General features: G+C 35.7%; 1 protein-coding gene across 1 annotated transcript in view; it reads left to right on the top strand.

Moving 5' to 3' along the window:
* Positions 1 to 4,886, top strand: part of LOC142336741 (uncharacterized) — a 76,994-nt gene extending 72,108 nt beyond the window's left edge. The window contains exon 13 of the mRNA XM_075385650.1: positions 4,810 to 4,886. Coding sequence (XP_075241765.1) covers positions 4,810 to 4,886 — 77 coding nt within the window. The remainder of the gene's footprint in view (positions 1 to 4,809) is intronic.
* The last annotated feature ends 22,985 nt before the right edge of the window (positions 4,887 to 27,871 follow it).

Here is a 27,871-nt window from a genome sequence, read left to right as displayed (position 1 = left end):
CTTAAGACTTCGTTGTCTGGATTATTAGTCATAAGTCTGTACACGCAGTCTTTTTCCTGTAATTTACCGCCAATTTCTCAATTTGTCTCTCTTAATTTAATTTGAAAGCAAGATTAAATTGATGATCAAATTTCTTTAGTTTTTTTCAATCTCTTGCAATTTTAATTCAAATTTCAGTTGAATCCTTTTTTTTTCACTTATTTTTCGCGTTTCCAACTAGCTAGTAGAGAACTAAGCTAAACTTTTGGTCACTCGCTAAACGGATCAATACGCTGAAATTAATAAGAATGTTTGCGGAGCGAATACAGCTTCTTTTTTGTCTTCGAACAAAAAGAATTCAATTGAATTAGAAACTGGACGATTTTGCACCGAGAGTACAGATATCACCCACTAATGCAACTATAAGTTGACTTTCGCCCATTAAATCCGCAATTAACTACAGAACGGAAATTTTGCTTGACATGGCGCAGTCATCAAGCGAATTAAAAAATTGTCTATTGAGCTTTTTTGGGAGAGCGCAACTAGAGCGCCGTCAGATGGGGAAAATGGAGAGTACAAGTCAAACTGATCCTCTCGGCACAAGAGAATATAACACTGCTTACCCTTCCCGAGCGGAAACCAACCCAAATTTGACTACCACCTGAGCCAAAAAATATGAAGCCACAAATGACGACTCAATGGAACAAACAGAGGGGTGAAGGCAAATCCGAAATAACTAACTCAAACTCAAATGGGACCTAAAATGTCAGAAAGTAATTGAAGCAGGTATTCTCACCATGCGATCGGAAATGCCTCTCTCATCTCTACCTTAGCATCGGCAATGAAGGCCGCAGACTTTTGACACAAAAAATTCCCCGTGACAATATCTACAATCTCACGACACTAACATTGTGAGAAATGATAGAGATCGCCTTCATTCGTCCACAATATTCGACCGTTATGTTTTTTTTTGAGAAAACAAAAGAAAGGAGAAACAGGTGAGCATTTTTACAGCACTCTAAAAGAGCTTGCCAACTCTTTGAAAACTGCAAGGAGATTATTTTTTGGGGCATTTTAATCACAAAGACAACTTACAAAACAAACTTTTGAGAAACACCGTCGAATCAAAAAAAACTTTCAGCATCGCCGTTACCATAGAAATGGGCACCAGAATCCAACAACACAGGTGGTGTGAAGGCAATCCAACAACTCACTCCAATTTGCGGCGCGAATACACGTACACAACAGCGCAACAGAAACACATTCAATTGCGAAGCAAATGGCATCTGTCAATCTGTGGGCAGGACTGAAGAGGCACTCATCATCAGAATGATCTGAACTGGTCTTCTTAATCACTTCGCAAAAGTATGTCTGTAACACAGAACATAATTTAAAACTCACGGCAAGGTTACCAATTAATCAATGAAGAAAACCATGAAAACACAGATAACTCAGATTAGCAGAATTTAAATTTCTTTAATTATAATGAACAATACGACTCCCAATATGACTCTTCCGACAATATTTTCATCACAATGATAGAACAAGATAATTTCAATACAATCGAACCGCAAAACTTAAATAAACCAATTGGCAAAACAAACTGTAATTTGCTACCTGATTGTGGACGTGGATGCACAATCATTAATCTGTCACTTGCTAAGCATATCATGTCTAATTGTATCAAAGCAAAATGGTAAGAGAAAAAAGCCACGACCTTAGGTCTGTTTTCAAAGGACACTGTGGGAACAATAGGGATGTTGAAAACACCAGTCAAATTTATTGATTGGCGAATTCGCCGACAAAAAATACTGTGGCAGCAGACGGATTTCCACCCATTCTAGGACATGATTTATTTGACCAATTAGGTATAATAAAGAGCAAAAAGCTGAACATCAATAATATCGACCCACCATGCAGCATAAAACGGGCCATAGCGAAAGGTTTGTCAGACCCGATAACACAAATTTGCAAATCAAAGCACCATACAATAAACTTGAATTTTCACAAAAAAAACTATCAAGTGGCTCACCAAAAATGATAAATTGTACCAATTTCACCGAGACAAAATTTAAAATCGAACTTGAAAAGTTGTTGAACGAGGACATATGGAACAATTTTCATCCTGCTCCAATCAATTCTGTACTTCACCCATAGTAATAACAGTCAAAAACGATCAGTCAATCAAATTGGCCATAAAATCGAAGATCTGAAATAAGTCAATCCATAAAAACAAATATCAAATGCCACACATTGATTCGTTAATTCGAACAATTTCGCGAACACTGGCAAACGCGCTGCAAGAGAGTGCATATTTGACTACGTTGAATTTGCAAAACCCGTACAGTCAATTTATTGTGCACGCTGATACTGCCCGCCCTTGTAACCTCAGTTTAGTCAGCGGTGATATGAGTGGCACACATTGCGTTAAAACGGTATATGATGGCCTAACTGACATTCCCGCCAAACTTCAGAAGCACATTGATTGCACATATACAGGACAAACTAACTCCTTCTGTTTTTGGTGGTATTTTAACAGTGTGCAGAGGAAGTATTTAAGATCACAAACAGCTTGTTAGAAAATTCCTCATAAATTTGCACAAAGAAAGTTACCAAAATGTCAATTCGCAAAAACCCAAATTGATTAGCTGGGACACCGAATCACGCAATCAGAGATAAAACCATTAGCAAGCAAAACAGCAGCCATTCTACAACTATAAGAGCAACCCACAAATTTAGAAAATATAGTTTTTGCCACCCTTGGCGAAACATTTTAAAGAAAATTACAAAGCCCATTTAAACTGATGAACAGGAAAATAAACTTAAACCAAACTCAATTAAAAATTGCTGAAGCTACAGAATACAAACACCTTGATCTCAGTCTAGAAACTCCCGAAACAGAAAATCCCGAATTAATTGTGATTCCCCTAGAAAAGGCCTTGGATGCGCTCTAAAACAACATACCCTTGACACTTGACATATCGTAGCATTTGCCTCGCGTTTTCTAAACACAGTTGGAGAACGATACAGTCATATTGAACGGGATTTACTGGTTGCAGCTTGGTCAATCGAACATTTCAATTACTATTTTTACGGTAAATCTATTACCGTTATTAATGATCATGGGGCCTTATTTTCCATTAAGCGAGCATAGCGCAAATAAGTCGTATAATAGTTGCCTCACCACATGGTTCGATCGTTTTCTTCCCTGTGATTTCTCAATTGATCACCTCCCTGGATAAAAAATAGTTTGAGGGGACTATATTTCGTGCGAACCGCAACAAGAAGCAGCTAATATATCGACTTTAAGATGAACAATTCAACGTCGCTAGATTGGACGCTATCAAACGCAGCGCGAAACGCTTTCTTTTGAAACCTCATAACTACCCGAATTCGGTGGAACAAAATGAGGCGCTTGAATTGAACGCAAAAAATTTAAACACCAGCGACACAATATGTAGTGCATTTGCGGCAAGGAACCGAGAATATTCCAAAACCTTTTATAAAAAAATGACGGCATAAATAGCGAATTAAGACGGGACTATTCTAGCATTAAAGCTCTCAACAACGCAACTCATGTTCCAAACTCGCACCTTGCCTCTACTTGTCCTACAATTCAGCCGTCTTCAAATTATTCACACTTTCAACGTATTGTCAATTCTTTTCGATCAGTTCTTAATGATGTCAAATTCAAATGATGAAACGCTTCACAACATTAAACAATCTACCCCTTTTAAAATAAAATATTTGGATAAAAATGGACCTTCTAATGAACCGCAAAACACAGCCAAACATTCGACGCCGGGATCGGACGCAACGTTAGTCACAAACACATCGTTCACAGACAACTCGTACACCAATTCGCTCTTTCAAAAATTTTCACCTGCACACCGATGGCCAGCTTGAAATCCAAAAATGCAAATTTGAAGAAAGTATGAGATTGCATCAACTAGGATAATCAAGACCGATGCCGACGTATCAGCCAAAACATACACAGCTAAAGCTAGGACTTACATGTTAAAAAGGGTGTGTTTGCCTCGACGATAGCATTTCTCAATTCTATCATGGACGCATGTATCGAAACTATACATGCAAAACAACCTGGGAGTTAGGGAATGACCAACATTGCCAAGCGTGCATCGTGGCCATACATGCATCGAGACCAGTTGGCAAAGACGGTCAAACGCAATCCATATATGACGATCGGTAAAAATTTAAAGTCTATCTTTTTTTTCGAGCAAATGGACACCATTAAAACTCTGTAAATTTCCTAATGCAAAAATTCAGTTAAATTTTGCGGGACCAATATATAACAAAAAAGACCAAGAAAAATATTTCTATACGTGTATAGATCGCTTTTAAAAATTTCCATCAGCCGAATTATTTGATAGAGCGAACGCACAAACTGTTCTTTAATTTCTTCAAGACTATGTGTTATTGCATGGCATACCACGGGCGATAGAATAAATCAAGCTAGGTGTCAAAATTGACAGCAAATTAGAGCAATTTTTATCATAATAAAATACAACTTATTGAAGCTCCAATTCACGAAAACAAAGCAATGGGCTTAGTAGAGAGGCTATTTCAAAGCAATTAAATGCCGTTTAGCATGTATCAGAACCATGGCGCCAAACACCTTTATCATAGAGGCCCCAATAAATTTGAGAATCCACAAATTACGAATATGTCAAAAGACAATCAATCTTTCACCATTTGAAGCTTATTTTGGACGTGAAGCGAAAACTCACCCTTAGTAAAATGTCTACAGAAACAAATCAAGTACTTCATCATATGAACCAATTGTAACTAAATAATTAAATCTTGTAACAGTTCGCTGGGACGAGCTATTCCCAGAAGACAAATGGGAAGACGGTAACCGAAGTGATGTGGACTTCGAAAAGAGTTGAGATGCCCTAACACAAGAAGCTGAAAAAAAAGAACGATGACCCAAAAAATAGTCAGAGTCTGTAGACATCACACACGCGAAGCCAGGTCTTCCAGTGCTCAGAACAGAAGTTTCTATGTCTCTCAAACAGGCAGAGAAAATTTCGAAGAATAAACGCTCCAAGTAAAGACTCGATGGCCTCTACAAAGTTCTAACACCTGCGTCTTCAGTTATAATAATCAACGAACCTAACTTCATCGTCAAAGAGCCCGGCAAACCTGAGGTCGCCATTCGCATTTCAGACAAAGCGAAGTTCTGAAAAAACGCTGGACGGCAGACGGATTTGGCTATGCAAGACCAAAAGGCTAAGCTGACAGGCGACCAAGGTGAAACAGCGGTAAAAATTATGGCCAAACAAGCTCGCGATGCAAAAAAAAAGAAATTGAGCGCGGTAGAAAGATAAAACACTGAAGAATAACAGACAACTCAAGCTGCGTTTCGTCAGTCCACTCAAACATATCCCGCACCCGGCATGCCGAAGAAAAAACATGTACTTGCGCCGCAAATTCAACCACCACAAACCACGTCTAAAACCAGGTCGCAAAAGTCAATAATTCTGGCCACACACACAACCGCGGAGCAAATTTTTAAAGAACCACCGCAGCAACCTAAACGAAAAACAACAATCAAGACAAATCAACCACCTTCCAGTAAACTACAAAGAACATCCCCATCAATCGCAGAATCGGATTAGTCTATAAATTTCTCACAGGCGTGCCCTCAACTCTCTCATCTAGTAAAGCAACATCAAGACAAAAACGTTGCCAGTTATTAAAACAAAATCAATTGAAAACAGAACCATTATTTCAACAATTCAAAACACAGCAGCGGAAAACCCAAAAGGACCCACTTCTGAACTCCAACTAAAAACTTTCTCCCCGGATGCACATTAACCAGTATATATAATGCTTCAACCAAGTAATCGGAATATAATGCTCCAACCAATATAATGCATCAACCAATATAATGCCTCAACCAAGTACGCGGAATGTTAAACAAGCATGACCGTAAAAAAAAGAAAATGCATCACAGATTCAGATTCGGATAAGATATTACATTCGTAAACTCATTGGAAAACAGCAAATATGTTTACAGCAAATTTAACCAGCAAATATGTTCCTAATTCTCTGTTTAATACCAAACTGTAATTGGTTTATTTTTGTCGAGGGGGAAATTTGATATATTGTACATTTATATGTAGCGCTATTTATTTAAATTTACATCAATTTTAATACAGTTCATTTCGGCTTGTAAATTCTATTTCATTTAGTTCATTATTGAGATCACTTTCAGTTGTTCATTTCTTCTTCAAATTCTGTTGCCATTGATCCTTAATCATAATCCTGTACATGCATTCCATTTCCTTTGATTTACCGCCAAATTCCTAATTTGTCTCTGTTCACTTATTTTAAATGCACGACCAAATTGATGATCAGTTTTCTGTTTAATTTTCATTTCCTTCTCCTGCAGTTTTAATTCAACGTTCAGTTAATTCAGTTGCATCTCCTTTCAAATAATTTTCGCGTTGCCAACTTGCTAGTAGAAAACCAAGCTAAAATTATAGTCATTCCCTAAGCGAATCAGTACTTCGAATTGAATAACAGTATTCGCCGAGCGTATACAGCTTCGTATTTGTCTTCGGAAAAAAAGAGATCATTTGAATAAAATACAATGCGATTTCGCAACACGAAAACAATTATCTCTCAGTACAACTGTAAATTTATTTCCGCTTGGCAAATCTGCAATTAACTGCGGAACTGAGTTTTTGTATGACAGTATGCTTCAACGTTCTCTGATTCCCATTTTTTTGTGTTGCTTGGGAAATTTTTATTGCAGCCTACTTCGCTCAACAGACCATCTTTGCGAGCAGCTTGGTCACCTAAACATGTTATTTTATATTTTTTAAAAATATTTACACTAGAGACTTTAGTCGGGTTTGGCTGTGCACGCATATTGTGTGTTAACTTCACGTCCACCAATTTTTTCAATGGGTACCTTTACAAATTTTTGAGGTCTTTTTCTTTTATTTCTAGCGATGATAGTATGTTGAATAATTTCAAAAACTGCTTATAGTAACTAATGCCTTTTCTGTTGTTTCAATTTATTATTCCACTAATCCAATTGATCAGTGATCGTGAAATGGAACTATCATTCAGGTAGGTTAATATTTTACACAAGAAAAAACTTTACTGACCGAATTGACAGCGTTCTTGATCTGCCCGAAAAGTGCGGTGAATTGTGCGCATTAGAATTTAGTTTCAAAAAAATTGAAACATCCTTTAAACGTTTCAGTAGTATAATGAATTGCAAATTGAATAATGCTTGCAATGAAGTAACATTCTTTATGTTTTTCAAATTATACTAGCCAAAAATACCACTTTGAATGTGCTCAAAAAGGACATTACGTTCATTTAAAATTTGCCATCGGGATGCAGAAGCTATAAATATAATTTGTTGGCAAATTTTTCTACAAGGCGTGCTTTCTGTTCTTTTTGGCGATGACGTCATTTTTGATGTAAGTCCACCACGTAGAAGGATTAATCCGTCAGGCCTCAAGTCCAGTTATGCTATTCGAGTTATGCTGTCTTATTGGTTGTTGACCTATTCAAGTTATGCTGTCTTATTGGTTGTTGACCTATTCAAGTTATCCTGTCTTATTGGTTGTTGACCTTTTCGAGTTATGCTGTCTTATTGGTTGCTGACCTGTTCAAGTTATGCTGTGTTATTGGTTGTTGACTTTTTCACTTTTTCGAGTTATGCTGTCTTATTGGTTGTTGACCTATCCAAGTGAAGCTATCTTATTGGTTGTTGACCTACTCGAGTTATGCTGTCTTATTGGCTGTTGACCTATTCAAGTTATGCTGTCTTAATGGTTGTTGACCTATTCAAGTTTTGCTGTCTTATTGGTTAATGACCTATTCAAGTTATGCTGTTTTATTGATTGTTGACCTTTTCGAGTTATGCTGTCTTATTGGTTGTTGACCTATTCAAGTTATGCTGTCTTATTGGTTGTTGGCCTATTCAAGTTATGCTGTCTTATTTGTTGTTGACCTATTCAAGTTATGGTGTCCTATTGGTTGTTGACCTATTCAACTTATTCTGTCTTATTGGTTGTTGACCTATTCAAGTTAAGCTGTCTCATTGGTTGTTCACCTATTCGAGTTATGCTGTCTTATTGGCTGTTGACCTATTCAAGTTATGCTCTCTTAATGGTTGTTGACCTATTCAAAATTTGCTGTCTTATTGGTTGTTGACCTATTCAAGTTATGCTGTTTTTTTTATTGTTGACCTTTTCGAGTTATGCTGTCTTATTGGTTGTTGACCTATTGAAGTTATTCTGTCTTATTGATTGTTGACCTATTCAAGTTGTGCTGTCTTATTGGTTGTTGACCTATTCAAGTTATGCTGTCCTATTGGTTGTTGACCTATTCAAGTTATGCTGTCTTATTTGTTGTTGACCTATTCAAGTTATGTTGTCTTATTGGTTGTTGACCTATTCAACTTATGCTGTGTTATTGGTTGTTGACTTTTTCACTTTTTCGAGTTATGCTGTCTTATTGGTTGTTGACCTATCCAAGTGAAGCTATCTTATTGGTTGTTGACCTACTCGAGTTATGCTGTCTTATTGGCTGTTGACCTATTCAAGTTATGCTGTCTTAATGGTTGTTGACCTATTCAAGTTTTGCTGTCTTATTGGTTAATGACCTATTCAAGTTATGCTGTTTTATTGATTGTTGACCTTTTCGAGTTATGCTGTCTTATTGGTTGTTGACCTATTCAAGTTATGCTGTCTTATTGGTTGTTGGCCTATTCAAGTTATGCTGTCTTATTTGTTGTTGACCTATTCAAGTTATGGTGTCCTATTGGTTGTTGACCTATTCAACTTATTCTGTCTTATTGGTTGTTGACCTATTCAAGTTAAGCTGTCTCATTGGTTGTTCACCTATTCGAGTTATGCTGTCTTATTGGCTGTTGACCTATTCAAGTTATGCTCTCTTAATGGTTGTTGACCTATTCAAAATTTGCTGTCTTATTGGTTGTTGACCTATTCAAGTTATGCTGTTTTTTTGATTGTTGACCTTTTCGAGTTATGCTGTCTTATTGGTTGTTGACCTATTGAAGTTATTCTGTCTTATTGGTTGTTGACCTATTCAAGTTGTGCTGTCTTATTGGTTGTTGACCTATTCAAGTTATGCTGTCCTATTGGTTGTTGACCTATTCAAGTTATGCTGTCTTATTTGTTGTTGACCTATTCAAGTTATGTTGTCTTATTGGTTGTTGACCTATTCAACTTATGCTGTCTTATTGTTTGTTGACCTATTCAAGTTATGATGTCTTATTGGTTTTTGACCTATTCGAGTTATGCTGTCTTATTGGTTGTTGACCTATTCAAGTTATGCTGTCTTATTTGTTGTTGACCCATTCAAGTTATGTTGTCTTATTGGTTGTTGACCTATTCAACTTATGCTGTCTTATTGGTTGTTGACCTATTCAAGTTATGATGTCTTATTGGTTGTTGACCTATTCGAGTTATGCTGTCTTATTGGTTGTTGACCTATTCAAATTAAGCTGTCTTATTGGTTGTTGACCTATTCAAGTTATGCTGTCTGATTTGTTGTTGACCTATTCAAGTTATGTTGTCTTATTGGTTGTTGACCTATTCAACTTATGCTGTCTTATTGGTTGTTGACCTATTCAAGTTATGCTGTTTCATTTATTGTTGACCTTTTCGAGTTATGCTGTCTTAATGGTTGTTGACCTACTGAAGTTATGCTGTCTTATTGGTTGTTGACCTATTCAAATTATGCTGTCTTACTGGTTGTTGACCTATTCAAGTTATGCTGTCTTATTTGCTGTTGACCTAATCAATTTATGTTGTCTTATTGGTTGTTGACCTATTCAACTTATGCTGTCTTATTGGTTATTGACCTATTCAAGTTATGATGTCTTATTGGTTGTTGACCTATTCGAGTTATGCTGTCTTATTGGTTGTTGACCTACTCAAGTTATGCTGTCCTATTGCTTGTTGACCTGTTGAAGTTTTGCTGTCTTATTGGTTGTTGACCTATTCAAGTTATGCTGTCTTATTGGTTGTTGGCCTATTCAAGTTATGGTGTCTTATTTGTTTTTGACATATTCAAGTTATGGTGTCATATTGATTGTTGACCTATTCAAGTTATGGTGTCTTATTGGTTGTTGACCTATTCGAGTTATGCTGTCTTATTGGTTGTTGACCTTTTCGAGTTATGCTGTCTTATTGGTTGTTGACCTATTCAAGTTATGCTGTCTTATTGGTTGTTGACCTATTTAAGCTTTGCTGTCTTATTGGTTGTTGACCTATACAAGTTATGCTGTCTTATTGGTTGTTGGCCTTTTCAAGTTATGCTGTCTTATTTGTTTTTGATATATTCAAGTTTTGCTGTCTTATTGGTTGTTGACCTATTCAAGTTATGCTATTTCATTGATTGTTGACCTATTCAAGTTATGGTGTCTTATTGGTTGTTGACCTATTCGAGTTATGCTGTCTTGTTGGTTGTTGTCCTATTCAAGTTATGTTGTCTTATTGGTTGTTGACCTATACAAGTTATGCTGTCTCATTGGTTGTTGGCCTTTTCAAGTTATGCTGTCTTATTTGTTTTTGATATATTCAAGTTTTGCTGTCTTATTGGTTGTTGACATATTCAAGTTATGCTATTTCATTGATTGTTGACCTATTCAAATTATAGTGTCTTATTGGTTGTTGACCTATTCGAGTTATAATGTCTTATTGGTTGTTGACCTTTTCGAGTTATGCTGTCTTATTGGTTGTTGACCTATTCAAGCTATTCTGTCTTATTGGTTGTTGACCTATACAAGTTATGCTGTCTTATTGGTTGTTGGCCTTTCCAAGTTATGCTGTCTTATTTGTTTTTGATATTTTCAAGTTTTGCTGTCTTATTGGTTTTTGACCTATTCAAGTTATGCTATTTCATTGATTGTTGACCTATTCAAGTTATTGTGTCTTATTGGTTGTTTACCTATTCGAGTTATGCTGTCTTATTGGTTGTTGACCTTTTCGAGTTATGCTATCTCATTGGCCTTTGAACTATTCAAGCTATGCTGTCTTATTGGTTGTTGACCTATTCAAGTTTTGCTGTCTTATTGGTTGTTGACCTATTCAAGTTATTCTTTTTTATTGATTGTTGACCTTTTCGAGTTATGCCGTCTTATTGGTTGTTGACCTATTCAAGTTATGCTGTCGTATTGGTTGTTGGCCTTTTCAAGTTATGCTGTCTTATTTGTTTTTGATATATTCAAGTTTTGCTGTCTTATTGGTTGTTGACCTATTCAAGTTATGTTATTTCATTGATTGTTGACCTATTCAAATTATAGTGTCTTATTGGTTGTTGACCTATTCGAGTTATGCTGTCTTATTGGTTGTTGACCTTTTCGAGTTATGCTGTCTTATTGATTGTTGACCTATTCAAGCTATTCTGTCTTATTGGTTGTTGACCTATACAAGTTATGCTGTCTTATTGGTTGTTGGACTTTTCAAGTTATGCTGTCTTATTTGTTTTTGATATTTTCAAGTTTTGCTGTCTTATTGGTTTTTGACCTATTCAAGTTATGCTATTTCATTGATTGTTGACCTATTCAAGTTATGGTGTCTTATTGGTTGTTTACCTATTCGAGTTATGCTGTCTTATTGGTTGTTGACCTTTTCAAGTTATGCTGTCTCATTGGCTGTTGAACTATTCAAGCTATGCTGTCTTATTGGTTGTTGACCTATTCAAGTTTTGCTGTCTTATTGGTTGTTGACCTATTCAAGTTAAGCTTTTTTATTGATTGTTGACCTTTTCGAGTTATGCCGTCTTATTGATTGTTGACCTATTCAATTTATGCTGTCGTATTGGTTGTTGACCTATTCAAGTTATGCTGTCGTAATGGTTGTTGACCTATTCAAGTTATGCTGTCTTTTTGGTTGTTGAGCTATTCAAGTTTTGCCGTCTTATTGGTTGTTGACCTATTCAAGTTATGCTGTTTATTGGTTGTTGGCCTATTCAAATTATGGTGTCTTATTTGTTTTTGACATATTCAAGTTATGGTGTCCTATTGGTTGTTGACCTATTCAAGTTTTGCTGTCTTATTGGTTGTTGACCTAATCAAGTTATGCTATTTCATTGATTGTTGACCTATTCAAGTTATGGTGCCTTATTGGTTGTTGACCTATTCAAGTAATGCTGTCTTATTGGTTGTTGACCTTTTCGAATTGTGCTGTCTTATTGGTTGTCGACCTATTCAAGTTATGCTGTCTTATTGGTTGTTGACCTTTTCAAGTTATGCTGTCTTATTGGTTGTTGACCTATGCAAATTATGCTGTCTTATTGGTTGTTGACCTATTCAAGTTATGCTGTCTTATTGGTTGTTGACCTTTTCGAGTTATGCTGTCTTATTGGTTGCTGACCTATTCAAGTTATGCTGTGTTATTGGTTGTTGATTTTTTCGAGTTATGCTGTATTATTGGTTGTTGACCTATTCATTTTATGCTGTCTGATTGGTTTTTGACCTATTCAAGTTATGCTGTCTTATTGGTTGTTGACCTTTTCGAATTATGCTGTCTTATTGGTTGTCGACCTATTCAAGTTATGCTGTCTTATTGGTTGTTGACCTTTTCAAGTTATGCTGTCTTATTGGTTGTTGACCTATGCAAATTATGCTGTCTTATTGGTTGTTGACCTATTCAAGTTATGCTGTCCTATTGGTTGTTGACCTTTTCGAGTTATGCTGTCTGATTGGTTGCTGACCTATTCAAGTTATGCTGTGTTATTGGTTGTTGAATTTTTCGAGTTATGCTGTAATATTGGTTGTTGACCTATTCATGTTATGCTGTCTTATTGGTTGTTGACCTAATCGAGTTATACTGCCTTATTGGTTGTTGACCTATTCAAGTTATGCTGTCTTATTGGTTGTTGACCTATTCGAGTTATGCTGTCTTATTGGTTGTTGACCTATTCAAGTTATGCTGTCTTATTGGTTCTTGACCTTATCAAGTTATGCTGTCTTATTCGTTGTTGACCTGTACAAGTTATGCTGTCTTATTGGTTGTTGGCCTATTCAAGTTATGCTGTCTTAATGGTTGTTGACCTATTCAAGTTATGCTATTTCATTGATTGTTGACCTATTCAAGTTATGCTGTCTTATTGGTTGTTGACCTATTCGAGTTATGCTGCCTTATTGGTTGTTGACTTTTTCGAGTTATGCTGTCTTATTGGTTGTTGACCTATTCAAGTTATGCTGTATTATTGGTTGTTGACCTTTTCAAGTTATGCTGTCTGATTCGTTGTTGACCTGTACAAGTTATGCGGTCTTATTGATTGTTGGCCAGTCAAATTATGATGCCTTATTTGTTTTTGACATTTTCAAGTTATGGTGTCTTATTGATTGTTGACCTATTGAACTTATGCAGTCTGATTGGTTGTTGGCCTATTCGAGTTAAGCTGTCTTATTGGTTGTTGACTTATTCAAGTTTTGCTGTCTTATTGGTTGTTGACCTATTCAAGTTATGCTATTTTATTGATTGTTGACCTTTTCGAGTTATGCTGTCTTTTTGATTGTTGACCTATTCAAGTTATGGTGTCTTATTGGTTGTTGACCTATTCAAGTTTTGCTGTCTTATTGGTTGTTGACCTATTCAAGTTATGCTTTCATTGATTGTTGACCTATTCAAGTTATGATTTCTTATTGGTTGTTGACCTATTCGAGTTATGCTGTCTTATTGGTTGTTGACCTTTTCGAGTTATGCTGTCTTATTGTTTGTTGACCTATTCAAGTTATGCTGTCTTATTGGTTGTTGACCTATTCAAGTTATGCTGTCTTATTGGTTGTTCACCTATACAAGTTATGCTGTCTTATTGGTTGTTGGCCTTTTCAAGTTATGCTGTCTTACTTGTTCTTGACATATTCAAGTTTTGCTATCTCATTGATTGTTGACCTTTTCGAGTTATGCTGTCTTATTGATTGTTGACCTATTCAAGTTATGGTGTCTTATTGATTGTTGACCTATTCAAGTTTTGCTGTCTTATTGGTTGTTGACCTATTCAAGTTATGCTTTTTCATTGATTGTTGACCTATTCAAGTTATGGTGTCTTATTGGTTGTTGACCTATTCGGGTTATGCTGTCTTATTGGTTGTTGACCTTTTCGAGTTATGCTGTCTTATTGGTTGTTGACCTATTCAAGTTATGTTGTCTTAGTGGTTGTTGACCTATTCAAGTTATGCTGTCTTATTGGTTGTTGACCTATACAAGTTATGCTGTCTTATTGGTTGTTTGACCTATTCAAGTTATGCTATTTTATTGATTGTTGACATTTTCGAGTTATGCTGTCTTTTTGCTTGTTGACCTATTCAAGTTATGGTGTCTTATTGGTTGTTGACCTATTCAAGTTTTGCTGTCTTATTGGTTGTTGACCTATTCAAGTTATGCTTTTTCATTGATTGTTGACCTATTCAAGTTATGGTTTCTTATTGGTTGTTGACCTATTCGAGTTATGCTGTCTTATTGGTTGTTGACCTTTTCGAGTTATGCTGTCTTATTGTTTGTTGACCTATTCAAGTTATGCTGTCTTATTGGTTGTTGACCTATTCAAGTTATGCTGTCTTATTGGTTGTTCACCTATACAAGTTATGCTGTCTTATTGGTTGTTGGCCTTTTCAAGTTATGCTGTCTTACTTGTTCTTGACATATTCAAGTTTTGCTATCTCATTGATTGTTGACCTTTTCGAGTTATGCTGTCTTATTGATTGTTGACCTATTCAAGTTATGGTGTCTTATTGATTGATGACCTATTCAAGTTTTGCTGTCTTATTGGTTGTTGACCTATTCAAGTTATGCTTTTTCATTGATTGTTGACCTATTCAAGTTATGGTGTCTTATTGGTTGTTGACATATTCGAGTTATGCTGTCTTATTGGTTGTTGACCTTTTCGAGTTATGCTGTCTTATTGGTTGTTGACCTATTCAAGTTATGTTGTCTTAGTGGTTGTTGACCTATTCAAGTTATGCTGTCTTATTGGTTGTTGACCTATACAAGTTATGCTGTCTTATTGGTTGTTGGCCTTTTCAAGTTATGCTGTCTTATTTGTTTTTGACATATTCAAGTTTTGCTGTCTTATTGGTTGTTGACCTATTCAAGTTATGCTATCTCATTGATTGTTGACCTATTCAAGTTATGGTGTCTTATTTGTTGTTGGCCTGTTCGAGTTATGCTGTCTTATTGGTTGTTGACCTTTTCGAGTTATGCTGTCTTATTGGTTGTTGACCTATTCAAAATATGCTGTCTTATTGGTTTTTGACCTATTCAAGTTATGCTATTTCATTGATTGTTGACCTATTCAAGTTATGGTGTCTTATTGGTTGTTGACCTATTCGAGTTATGCTGTCTTATTGGTTGTTGACCTTTTCGAGTTATGCTGTCTTATTGGTTGTTGACCTATACAAGTTATGCTGTCTTATTGGTTGTTGGCCTATTCAAGTTATGATGCCTTATTTGTTTTTGACATATTCAAGTTATGGTGTGTTATTTGTTGTTGACCTATTCAACTTATGCAATCTGATTGGTTGTTGGCCTATTCAAGTTAAGCTGTCTTATTGGTTTTTGACCTATTCGAGTTATGCTGTCTCATTGGCTGTTGAACTATTCAAGCTACGCTGTCTTATTGGTTTTTGACCTATTCAAGTTTTGCTGTCTTAATGGTTGTTGACCTATTCAAGTTATGCTGTTTTATTGATTGTTGACCTTTTCGAGTTATGCTGTCTTATTGATTGTTGACATATTCAAGGTATGCTGTCGTATTGGTTGTTGACTTATTCAAGTTATGCTGTCGTATTGGTTGTTGACCTATTCAAGTTATGCTGTTTTATTGGTTGTTGACCTATTCAAAATACGCTGTCCTATTGGTTGTTGACCTATTCGAGTTATGCTGTCTTATTGGTTGTTGACCTACACAAATTATGCTGTCTTATTGGTTGTTGACCTATTCAAGTTATGCTGTCTCTTTGTTTGTTGACCTATTCAAGTTATGATGTCTTATTGGTTGTTGACCTATTCAAGTTACGCTGTCTTATTTGTTGTTGACCTATTCCAGTTATGCTGTCTCATTGGTTGTTGACCTATTCAAGTTATGCTGTCTTATTGGTTGTTGACCTATTCAAGTTATGCTGTCTTATTGGTTGTTGACCTATTCAAGTTATGCTGTCTTTTTGGTTGTTGACCTATTCGAGTTATGCTGTCTTATTGGTTGTTGACCTATTCAAGTTATGCTGTCTTATTGGTTGTTGACATTTTCAAGTTATGCTGTCTTATTCGTTGTTGACCTGTACGAGTTATGCTGTCTTATTGGTTGTTGGCCTATTCAAATTATGATGCCTTATTTGTTTTTGACATATTCAAGTTATGGTGTCTTATTGATTGTTGACCTATTGAACTTATGCAGTCTGATTGGTTGTTGGCCTATTCAAGTTAAGCTGTCTTATTGGTTGTTGACCTATTCAAGTTTTGCTGTCTTATTGGTTGTTGACCTGTTCAAGTTATGCTATTTTATTGATTGTTGACCTTTTCGAGTGATGCTGTCTTATTGATTGTTGACCTATTCAAGTTATGGTGTCTTATTGGTTGTTGACCTATTCAAGTTTTGCTGTCTTATTGGTTGTTGACCTATTCAAGCTATGCTTTTTCATTGATTGTTGACCTATTCAATTTATGGTGTCTTATTGGTTGTTGACCTATTCGAGTTATGCTGTCTTATTGATTGTTGACCTTTTCGAGTTATGCTGTCTTATCGGTTGTTGACCTATTCAAGTTATGCTGTCTTATTGGTTGTTGACCTATTCAAGTTATGCTGTCTTATTGGTTGTTGACCTATACAAGTTATGCTGTCTTATTGGTTGTTGGCCTTTTCAAGTTAGGCTCTCTTATTTGTTCTTGACATATTCAAGTTTTGCTGTCTTATTGGTTGTTGACCTATTCAAGTTATGCTATCTCATTGATTGTTGACCTTTTCGAGTTATGCTGTCTTATTGATTGTTGACCTATTCAAGTTATGGTGTCTTATTGGTTGTTGACCTATTCAAGTTTTGCTGTCTTATTGGTTGTTGACCTATTCAAGTTATGCTTTTTCATTGATTGTTGACCTATTCAAGTTATGGTGTCTTATTGGTTGTTGACCTATTCGAGTTATGCTGTCTTATTGGTTGTTGACCTTTTCGAGTTATGCTGTCTTATTGGTTGTTGACCTATTCAAGTTATGCTGTCTTATTGGTTGTTGACCTATACAAGTTATGCTGTCTTATTGGTTGTTGTCCTTTTCAAGTTATGCTGTCTTATTTGTTTTTGACATTTTCAAGTTTTGCTGTCTTATTGGTTGTTGACCTATTCAAGTTATGCTATCTCATTGATTGTTGACCTATTCAAGTTATGGTGTCTTATTGGTTGTTGGCCTGTTCGAGTTATGCTGTCTTATTGGTTGTTGACCTATTCAAAATATGCTGTCTTATTGGTTGTTGACCTATTCAAGTATGCTTTTTCACTGATTGTTGACCTATTCTAGTTATGGTGTCTTATTGGTTGTTGACCTATTCGAGTTATGCTGTCTTATTGGTTGTTGACCTTTTCGAGTTATGCTGTCTTATCGGTTGTTGACCTATTCAAGTTATGCTGTCTTATTGGTTGTTGACCTATTCAAGTTTTGCTGTCTTATTGGTTGTTGACCTATTCAAGTTATGCTTTTTCATTGATTGTTGACCTATTCAAGTTATGGTGCCTTATTGGTTGTTGACCTATTCGAGTTATGCTGTCTTATTGGTTGTTGACCTTTTCGAGTTATGCTGTCTTATCGGTTGTTGACCTATTCAAGTTATGCTGTCTTATTGGTTGTTGACCTATTCAAGTTATGCTGTCTTATTGGTTGTTGACCTATACAAGTTATGCTGTCTTATTGGTTGTTGGCCTTTTCAAGTTAGGCTGTCTTATTTGTTCTTGACATATTCAAGTTTTGCTGTCTTATTGGTTGTTGACCTATTCAAGTTATGCTATCTCATTGATTGTTGACCTTTTTGAGTTATGCTGTCTTATTGATTGTTGACCTATTCAAGTTATGGTGTCTTATTGGTTGTTGACCTATTCAAGTTTTGCTGTCTTATTGGTTGTTGACCTATTCAAGTTATGCTTTTTCATTGATTGTTGACCTATTCAAGTTATGGTGTCTTATTGGTTGTTGACCTATTCGAGTTATGCTGTCTTATTGGTTGTTGACCTTTTCGAGTTATGCTGTCTTATTGGTTGTTGACCTATTCAAGTTATGCTGTCTTATTGGTTGTTGACCTATACAAGTTATGCTGTCTTATTGGTTGTTGTCCTTTTCAAGTTATGCTGTCTTATTTGTTTTTGACATTTTCAAGTTTTGCTGTCTTATTGGTTGTTGACCTATTCAAGTTATGCTATCTCATTGATTGTTGACCTATTCAAGTTATGGTGTCTTATTGGTTGTTGGCCTGTTCGAGTTATGCTGTCTTATTTGTTGTTGACTTTTTCGAGTTATGCTGTCTTATTGGTTGTTGACCTATTCAAAATATGCTGTCTTATTGGTTGTTGACCTATTCAAGTATGCTTTTTCACTGATTGTTGACCTATTCTAGTTATGGTGTCATATTGGTTGTTGACCTATTCGAGTTATGCTGTCTTATTGGTTGTTGACCTTTTCGAGTTATGCTGTCTTATTGGTTGTTGACCTATACAAGTTATGCTGTCTTATTGGTTGTTGGCCTATTCAAGTTATGATGCCTTATTTGTTTTTGACATATTCAAGTTGTGGTGTGTTATTGGTTGTTGACCTATTCAACTTATGCAATATGATTGGTTGTTGGCCTATTCAAGTTAAGCTGTCTTATTGGTTTTTGACCTATTCGAGTTATGCTGTCTCATTGGCTGTTGAACTATTCAAGCTACGCTGTCTTATTGGTTGTTGACCTACTCAAGTTTTGCTGTCTTAATGGTTGTTGACCTATTCAAGTTATGCTGTTTTATTGATTGTTGACCTTTTCGAGTTATGCTGTCTTATTGATTGTTGACATATTCAAGTTATGCTGTCGTATTGGTTGTTGACTTATTCAAGTTATGCTGTCGTATTGGTTGTTGACCTATTCAAGTTATGCTGTTTTATTGGTTGTTGACCTATTCAAAATACGCTGTCCTATTGGTTGTTGACCTATTCGAGTTAAGCTGTCTTATTGGTTGTTGACCTACTCAAATTATGCTGTCTTATTGGTTGTTGACCTATTCAAGTTATGCTGTCTCTTTGTTTGTTGACCTATTCAAGTTATGTTGTCTTATTGGTTGTTGACCTATTCAAGTTACGCTGTCTTATTTGTTGTTGACCTATTCCAGTTATGCTGTCTCATTGGTTGTTGACCTATTCAAGTTATGCTGTCTTATTGGTTGTTGACCTATTCAAGTTATGCTGTCTTATTGGTTGTTGACCTATTCAAGTTATGCTGTCTTTTTGGTTGTTGACCTATTCGAGTTATTCTGTCTTATTGGTTGTTGACCTATTCAAGCTATGCTGTCTTATTTGTTGTTGACCTATTCAAGTTATGTTGTCTTACTGGTTGTTGACCTATTCAACTTATGCTGTTTTATTAGTTGTTGACCTATTCAAGTTATGATGTCTTATTGGTTGTTGACCTATTCGAGATATGCTGTCTTATTGGTTGTTGACCTATTGAAGTTATACTGTCTGATTGGTTGTTGACCTATTCAAGTTTTGCTGTCTTATTGGTTGTTGACCTATTCAAGTTATGCTTTTTCATTGATTGCTGACCTATTCAAGTTATGGTGTCTTATTGGTTGTTGACCTATTCGAGTTATGCTGTCTTAATGGTTGTTGACCTTTTCGAGTTATGCTGTTTTATTGGTTGTTGACCTATTCAAGTCATGGTGTCTTAATGGTTGTTGACCTATTCAGGTTATACTGTATGATTGGTTGCTGACCTATTCAACTTATGCAATCTGATTGGTTGTCGGCCTATTCATGTTAAGCTGTCTTATTGGTTTTTGACCTATTCGAGTTATGCTGTCTCATTGGCTGTTGAACTATTCAAGCTTGCTGTCTTATTGGTTGTTGACCTATTCAAGTTTTGCTGTCTTAATGGTTGTTGACCTATTCAAGTTATGCTGTTTTATTGATTGTTGACCTTTTCGAGTTATGCTGTCTTATTCATTGTTGACCTATTTAAGTTATGCTGTCGTATTGGTTGTTGACTTATTCAAGTTATGCTGTCGTATTGGTTGTTGACCTATTCAAGTTATGCTGTTTTATTGGTTGCTGACCTTTTCAAAATACGCTGTCCTATTGGTTGTTGACCTATTCGAGTTATGCTGTCTTATTGGTTGTTGACCTACTCAAATTATGCTGTCTCATTGGTTGTTGACCTGTTCAAGTTATGCTGTCTTATTGGTTGTTGACCTATTCAAGTTATGCTGTCTTTTTGGTAGTTGACCTGTTCAATTTATGCTGTCTTACTGGTTGTTGACCTATTCAAGCTATGCTGTTTTATTGGTTGCTGACCTTTTCAAAATACGCTGTCCTATTGGTTGTTGACCTATTCAAGTTACGCTGTCTTATTTGTTGTTGACCTATTCCAGTTATGCTGTCTCATTGGTTGTTGACCTGTTCAAGTTATGCTGTCTTATTGGTTGTTGACCTATTCAAGTTATGCTGTCTTTTTGGTAGTTGACCTGTTCAATTTATGCTGTCTTACTGGTTGTTGACCTATTCAAGCTATGCTGTCTTATTTGTTGTTGACCTATTCAAGTTATGTTGTCTTATTGGTTGTTGACCTATTCAACTTATGCTGTTTCATTGGTTGTTGACCTATTCAAGTTATGATGTCTTATTGGTTGTTGACCTATTCGAGTTATGCTGTCTTATTGGTTGTTGACCTATTCTTGTTATACTGTCTGATTGGTTGTTGACCTATTCAAGTTTTGCTGTCTTATTGGTTGTTGACCTATTCAGGTTATGATTTTTTCATTGATTGTTGACCTATTCAAGTTATGGTGTCTTATTGGTTGTTGACCTATTCGAGTTATGCTGTCTTATTGGTTGTTGACCTTTTCGAGTTATGCTGTTTTATTGGTTGTTGACCTATTCAAATTATGTTGTGTTATTGGTTGTTGACCTATTCAAGTTATGCTGTCTTTTTGGTTGTTGACCTATTCAAGTTACGCTGTCTTATTGGTTGTTGACCTATTCAAGCTATGCTGTCTTATTTGTTGTTGACCTATTCAAGTTATGTTGTCTTATTGGTTGTTGACCTATTCAACTTATGCTGTTTTATTGGTTGTTGACCTATTCGAGTTATGCTGTCTTATTGGTTGTTGACCTATTCAAGTTATACTGTCTGATTGGTTGTTGACCTAATCAAGTTTTGCTGTCTTATTGGTTGTTGACCTATTCAGGTTTTGCTTTTTCATTGATTGTTGACCTATTCAAGTTATGCTGTCTTATTGGTTATTGACCTTTTCGAGTTATGCTGTTTTATTGGTTGTTGACCTATTCAAGTTATGTTGTGTTATTGGTTGTTGACCTATTCAAGTTATGCTGTCTTATTGGTTGTTGACCTATACAAGTTATGCTGTCTTATTGTTTGTTGGCCTATTCAAGTTATGCTGTCTTATTTGTTGTTGACCTACTCAAGTTATGGTGTCTTATTGGTTGTTGACCTATTCGAGTTATGCTGTCTTATTGTTTGTTGACCTTTTCGAGTTATGCTGTCTTATTGGTTGTTGACCTATACAAGTTATGCTGTCTTATTGGTTGTTGGCCTATTCAAGTTATGATGCCTTATTTGTTTTTGACATATTCAAGTTATGGTGTGTTATTGGTTGTTGACCTATTCAACTTATGCAATATGATTGGTTGTTGGCCTATTCAAGTTAAGCTGTCTTATTGGTTTTTGACCTATTCGAGTTATGTTGTCTCATTGGCTGTTGAACTATTCAAGCTACGCTGTTTTATTGGTTGTTGACCTACTCAAGTTTTGCTGTCTTAATGGTTGTTGACCTATTCAAGTTATGCTGTTTTATTGATTGTTGACCTTTTCGAGTTATGCTGTCTTATTGATTGTTGACATATTCAAGTTATGCTGTCGTATTGGTTGCTGACTTATTCAAGTTATGCTGTCGTATTGGTTGTTGACCTATTCAAGTTATGCTGTTTTATTGGTTGTTGACCTATTCAAAATACGCTGTCCTATTGGTTGTTGACCTATTCGAGTTATGCTGTCTTATTGGTTGTTGACCTACTCAAATTATGCTGTCTTATTGGTTGTTGACCTATTCAAGTTATGCTGTCTCTTTGTTTGTTGACCTATTCAAGTTATGTTGTCTTATTGGTTGTTGACCTATTCAAGTTACGCTGTCTTATTTGTTGTTGACCTATTCCAGTTATGCTGTCTCATTGGTTGTTGACCTATTCAAGTTATGCTGTCTTATTGGTTGTTGACCTATTCAAGTTATGCTGTCTTATTGGTTGTTGACCTATTCAAGTTATGCTGTCTTTTTGGTTGTTGACCTATTCGAGTTATTCTGTCTTATTGGTTGTTGACCTATTCAAGCTATGCTGTCTTATTTGTTGTTGACCTATTCAAGTTATGTTGTCTTACTGGTTGTTGACCTATTCAACTTATGCTGTTTTATTAGTTGTTGACCTATTCAAGTTATGATGTCTTATTGGTTGTTGACCTATTCGAGATATGCTGTCTTATTGGTTGTTGACCTATTCAAGTTATACTGTCTGATTGGTTGTTGACCTATTCAAGTTTTGCTGTCTTATTGTTTGTTGACCTATTCAAGTTATGCTTTTTCATTGATTGTTGACCTATTCAAGTTATGGTGTCTTATTGGTTGTTGACCTATTCGAGTTATGCTGTCTTAATGGTTGTTGACCTATTCAAGTCATGGTGTCTTAATGGTTGTTGACCTATTCAGGTTATACTGTATGATTGGTTGCTGACCTATTCAACTTATGCAATCTGATTGGTTGTCGGCCTATTCAAGTTAAGCTGTCTTATTGGTTTTTGACCTATTCGAGTTATGCTGTCTCATTGGCTGTTGAACTATTCAAGCTTGCTGTCTTATTGGTTGTTGACCTATTCAAGTTTTGCTGTCTTAATGGTTGTTGACCTATTCAAGTTATGCTGTTTTATTGATTGTTGACCTTTTCGAGTTATGCTGTCTTATTGATTGTTGACCTATTTAAGTAATGCTGTCGTATTGGTTGTTGACTTATTCAAGTTATGCTGTCGTATTGGTTGTTGACCTATTCAAGTTATGCTGTTTTATTGGTTGTTGACCTTTTCAAAATACGCTGTCCTATTGGTTGTTGACCTATTCGAGTTATGCTGTCTTATTGGTTGTTGACCTACTCAAATTATGCTGTCTTATTGGTTGTTGACCTATTCAAGTTACGCTGTCTTATTTGTTGTTGACCTATTCCAGTTATGCTGTCTCATTGGTTGTTGACCTATTCAAGTTATGCTGTCTTATTGGTTGTTGACCTATTCAAGTTATGCTGTCTTTTTGGTTGTTGACCTGTTCAATTTATGCTGTCTTATTGGTTGTTGACCTATTCAAGCTATGCTGTCTTATTTGTTGTTGACCTATTCAAGTTATGTTGTCTTATTGGTTGTTGACCGATTCAACTTATGCTGTTTCATTGGTTGTTGACCTATTCAAGTTATGATGTCTTATTGGTTGTTGACCTATTCGAGTTATGCTGTCTTATTGGTTGTTGACCTATTCAAGTTATACTGTCTGATTGGTTGTTGACCTATTCAAGTTTTGCTGTCTTATTGGTTGTTGACCTATTCAGGTTATGCTTTTTCATTGATTGTTGACCTTTTCGAGTTATGCTGTCTTATTGATTGTTGACATATTCAAGTTATGCTGTCGTATTGGTTGCTGACTTATTCAAGTTATGCTGTCGTATTGGTTGTTGACCTATTCAAGTTATGCTGTTTTATTGGTTGTTGACCTATTCAAAATACGCTGTCCTATTGGTTGTTGACCTATTCGAGTTATGCTGTCTTATTGGTTGTTGACCTACTCAAATTATGCTGTCTTATTGGTTGTTGACCTATTCAAGTTATGCTGTCTCTTTGTTTGTTGACCTATTCAAGTTATGTTGTCTTATTGGTTGTTGACCTATTCAAGTTACGCTGTCTTATTTGTTGTTGACCTATTCCAGTTATGCTGTCTCATTGGTTGTTGACCTATTCAAGTTATGCTGTCTTATTGGTTGTTGACCTATTCAAGTTATGCTGTCTTATTGGTTGTTGACCTATTCAAGTTATGCTGTCTTTTTGGTTGTTGACCTATTCGAGTTATTCTGTCTTATTGGTTGTTGACCTATTCAAGCTATGCTGTCTTATTTGTTGTTGACCTATTCAAGTTATGTTGTCTTACTGGTTGTTGACCTATTCAACTTATGCTGTTTTATTAGTTGTTGACCTATTCAAGTTATGATGTCTTATTGGTTGTTGACCTATTCGAGATATGCTGTCTTATTGGTTGTTGACCTATTCAAGTTATACTGTCTGATTGGTTGTTGACCTATTCAAGTTTTGCTGTCTTATTGTTTGTTGACCTATTCAAGTTATGCTTTTTCATTGATTGTTGACCTATTCAAGTTATGGTGTCTTATTGGTTGTTGACCTATTCGAGTTATGCTGTCTTAATGGTTGTTGACCTATTCAAGTCATGGTGTCTTAATGGTTGTTGACCTATTCAGGTTATACTGTATGATTGGTTGCTGACCTATTCAACTTATGCAATCTGATTGGTTGTCGGCCTATTCAAGTTAAGCTGTCTTATTGGTTTTTGACCTATTCGAGTTATGCTGTCTCATTGGCTGTTGAACTATTCAAGCTTGCTGTCTTATTGGTTGTTGACCTATTCAAGTTTTGCTGTCTTAATGGTTGTTGACCTATTCAAGTTATGCTGTTTTATTGATTGTTGACCTTTTCGAGTTATGCTGTCTTATTGATTGTTGACCTATTTAAGTAATGCTGTCGTATTGGTTGTTGACTTATTCAAGTTATGCTGTCGTATTGGTTGTTGACCTATTCAAGTTATGCTGTTTTATTGGTTGTTGACCTTTTCAAAATACGCTGTCCTATTGGTTGTTGACCTATTCGAGTTATGCTGTCTTATTGGTTGTTGACCTACTCAAATTATGCTGTCTTATTGGTTGTTGACCTATTCAAGTTACGCTGTCTTATTTGTTGTTGACCTATTCCAGTTATGCTGTCTCATTGGTTGTTGACCTATTCAAGTTATGCTGTCTTATTGGTTGTTGACCTATTCAAGTTATGCTGTCTTTTTGGTTGTTGACCTGTTCAATTTATGCTGTCTTATTGGTTGTTGACCTATTCAAGCTATGCTGTCTTATTTGTTGTTGACCTATTCAAGTTATGTTGTCTTATTGGTTGTTGACCGATTCAACTTATGCTGTTTCATTGGTTGTTGACCTATTCAAGTTATGATGTCTTATTGGTTGTTGACCTATTCGAGTTATGCTGTCTTATTGGTTGTTGACCTATTCAAGTTATACTGTCTGATTGGTTGTTGACCTATTCAAGTTTTGCTGTCTTATTGGTTGTTGACCTATTCAGGTTATGCTTTTTCATTGATTGTTGACCTATTCAAGTTATGGTGTCTTATTGGTTGTTGACCTATTCGAGTTATGCTGTCTTATTGGTTGTTGACCTTTTCGAGTTATGCTGTCGTATTGGTTGTTGACCTATTCAAGTTATGCTGTTTTATTGGTTGTTGACCTTTTCAAAATACGCTGTCCTATTGGTTGTTGACCTATTCGAGTTATGCTGTCTTATTGGTTGTTGACCTACTCAAATTATGCTGTCTTATTGGTTGTTGACCTATTCAAGTTACGCTGTCTTATTTGTTGTTGACCTATTCCAGTTATGCTGTCTCATTGGTTGTTGACCTATTCAAGTTATGCTGTCTTATTGGTTGTTGACCTATTCAAGTTATGCTGTCTTTTTGGTTGTTGACCTGTTCAATTTATGCTGTCTTATTGGTTGTTGACCTATTCAAGCTATGCTGTCTTATTTGTTGTTGACCTATTCAAGTTATGTTGTCTTATTGGTTGTTGACCTATTCAACTTATGCTGTTTCATTGGTTGTTGACCTATTCAAGTTATGATGTCTTATTGGTTGTTGACCTATTCGAGTTATGCTGTCTTATTGGTTGTTGACCTATTCAAGTTATACTGTCTGATTGGTTGTTGACCTATTCAAGTTTTGCTGTCTTATTGGTTGTTGACCTATTCAGGTTATGCTTTTTCATTGATTGTTGACCTATTCAAGTTATGGTGTCTTATTGGTTGTTGACCTATTCGAGTTATGCTGTCTTATTGGTTGTTGACCTTTTCGAGTTATGCTGTTTTATTGGTTGTTGACCTATTCAAATTATGTTGTGTTATTGGTTGTTGACCTATTCAAGTTATGCTGTCTTTTTGGTTGTTGACCTATTCAAGTTACGCTGTCTTATTGGTTGTTGACCTATTCAAGCTATGCTGTCTTATTTGTTGTTGATCTATTCAAGTTATGTTGTCTTATTGGTTGTTGAACTATTCAACTTATGCTGTTTTATTGGTTGTTGACCTATTCAAGTTATGATGTCTTATTGGTTGTTGACCTATTCGAGTTATGCTGTCTTATTGGTTGTTGACCTATTCAAGTTATACTGTCTGATTGGTTGTTGACCTATTCAAGTTTTGCTGTCTTATTGGTTGTTGACCTATTCAGGTTTTGCTTTTTCATTGATTGTTGACCTATTCAAGTTATGCTGTCTTATTGGTTATTGACCTTTTCGAGTTATGCTGTTTTATTGGTTGTTGACCTATTCAAGTTATGTTGTGTTATTGGTTGTTGACCTATTCAAGTTATGCTGTCTTATTGGTTGTTGACCTATACAAGTTATGCTGTCTTATTGTTTGTTGGCCTATTCAAGTTATGCTGTCTTATTTGTTGTTGACCTACTCAAGTTATGGTGTCTTATTGGTTGTTGACCTATTCGAGTTATGCTGTCTTATTGGTTGTTGACCTACTCAATTTAAACTATGTTATTGTTTGTTGACCTATTCAAGTTATAGTGTCTTATTGGTTGTTGACCTATTCGAGTTATGCTGTCTTATTGGTTGTTGACCTACTCAATTTAAGCTATGTTATCGGTTGTTGACCTATTAAAGTCATGCTGTCTTATTGGTTGTTGACCTATTCCAGTTATGCTGTCTTATTGATTGTTGACCTATTCAAGTTTTGCTGTCTTATTGGTTGTTGACCTATTCAAGTTATGCTTTTTCATTGATTGTTGACCTATTCAAGTTATGGTGTCTTATTGGTTGTTGACCTATTCGAGTTATGCTGTCTTAATGGTTGTTGACCTTTTCGAGTTATGCTGTTTTATTGGTTGTTGACCTATTCAAGTCATGGTGTCTTAATGGTTGTTGACCTATTCAGGTTATACTGTATGATTGGTTGCTGACCTATTCAACTTATGCAAACTGATTGGTTGTTGGCCTATTCAAGTTAAGCTGTCTTATTGGTTTTTGACCTATTCGAGTTATGCTGTCTCATTGGCTGTTGAACTATTCAAGCTATGCTGTCTTATTGGTTGTTGACCTATTCAAGTTTTGCTGTCTTAATGGTTGTTGACCTATTCAAGTTATTCTGTTTCATTGATTGTTGACCTTTTCGAGTTATGCTGTCTTATTGATTGTTGACCTATTTAAGTTATGCTGTCGTATTGGTTGTTGACTTATTCAAGTTATGCTGTCGTATTGGTTGTTGACCTATTCAAGTTATGCTGTTTTATTGGTTGTTGACCTATT

This window comes from Convolutriloba macropyga, chromosome 3 (genome assembly GCF_964194025.1).
Source record: "Convolutriloba macropyga chromosome 3, txConMacr16.3, whole genome shotgun sequence".
In the NCBI taxonomy this organism is placed as follows: Eukaryota; Metazoa; Xenacoelomorpha; order Acoela; family Convolutidae; genus Convolutriloba; species Convolutriloba macropyga.
This window is presented reverse-complemented; position numbering and strand designations above follow the sequence as displayed.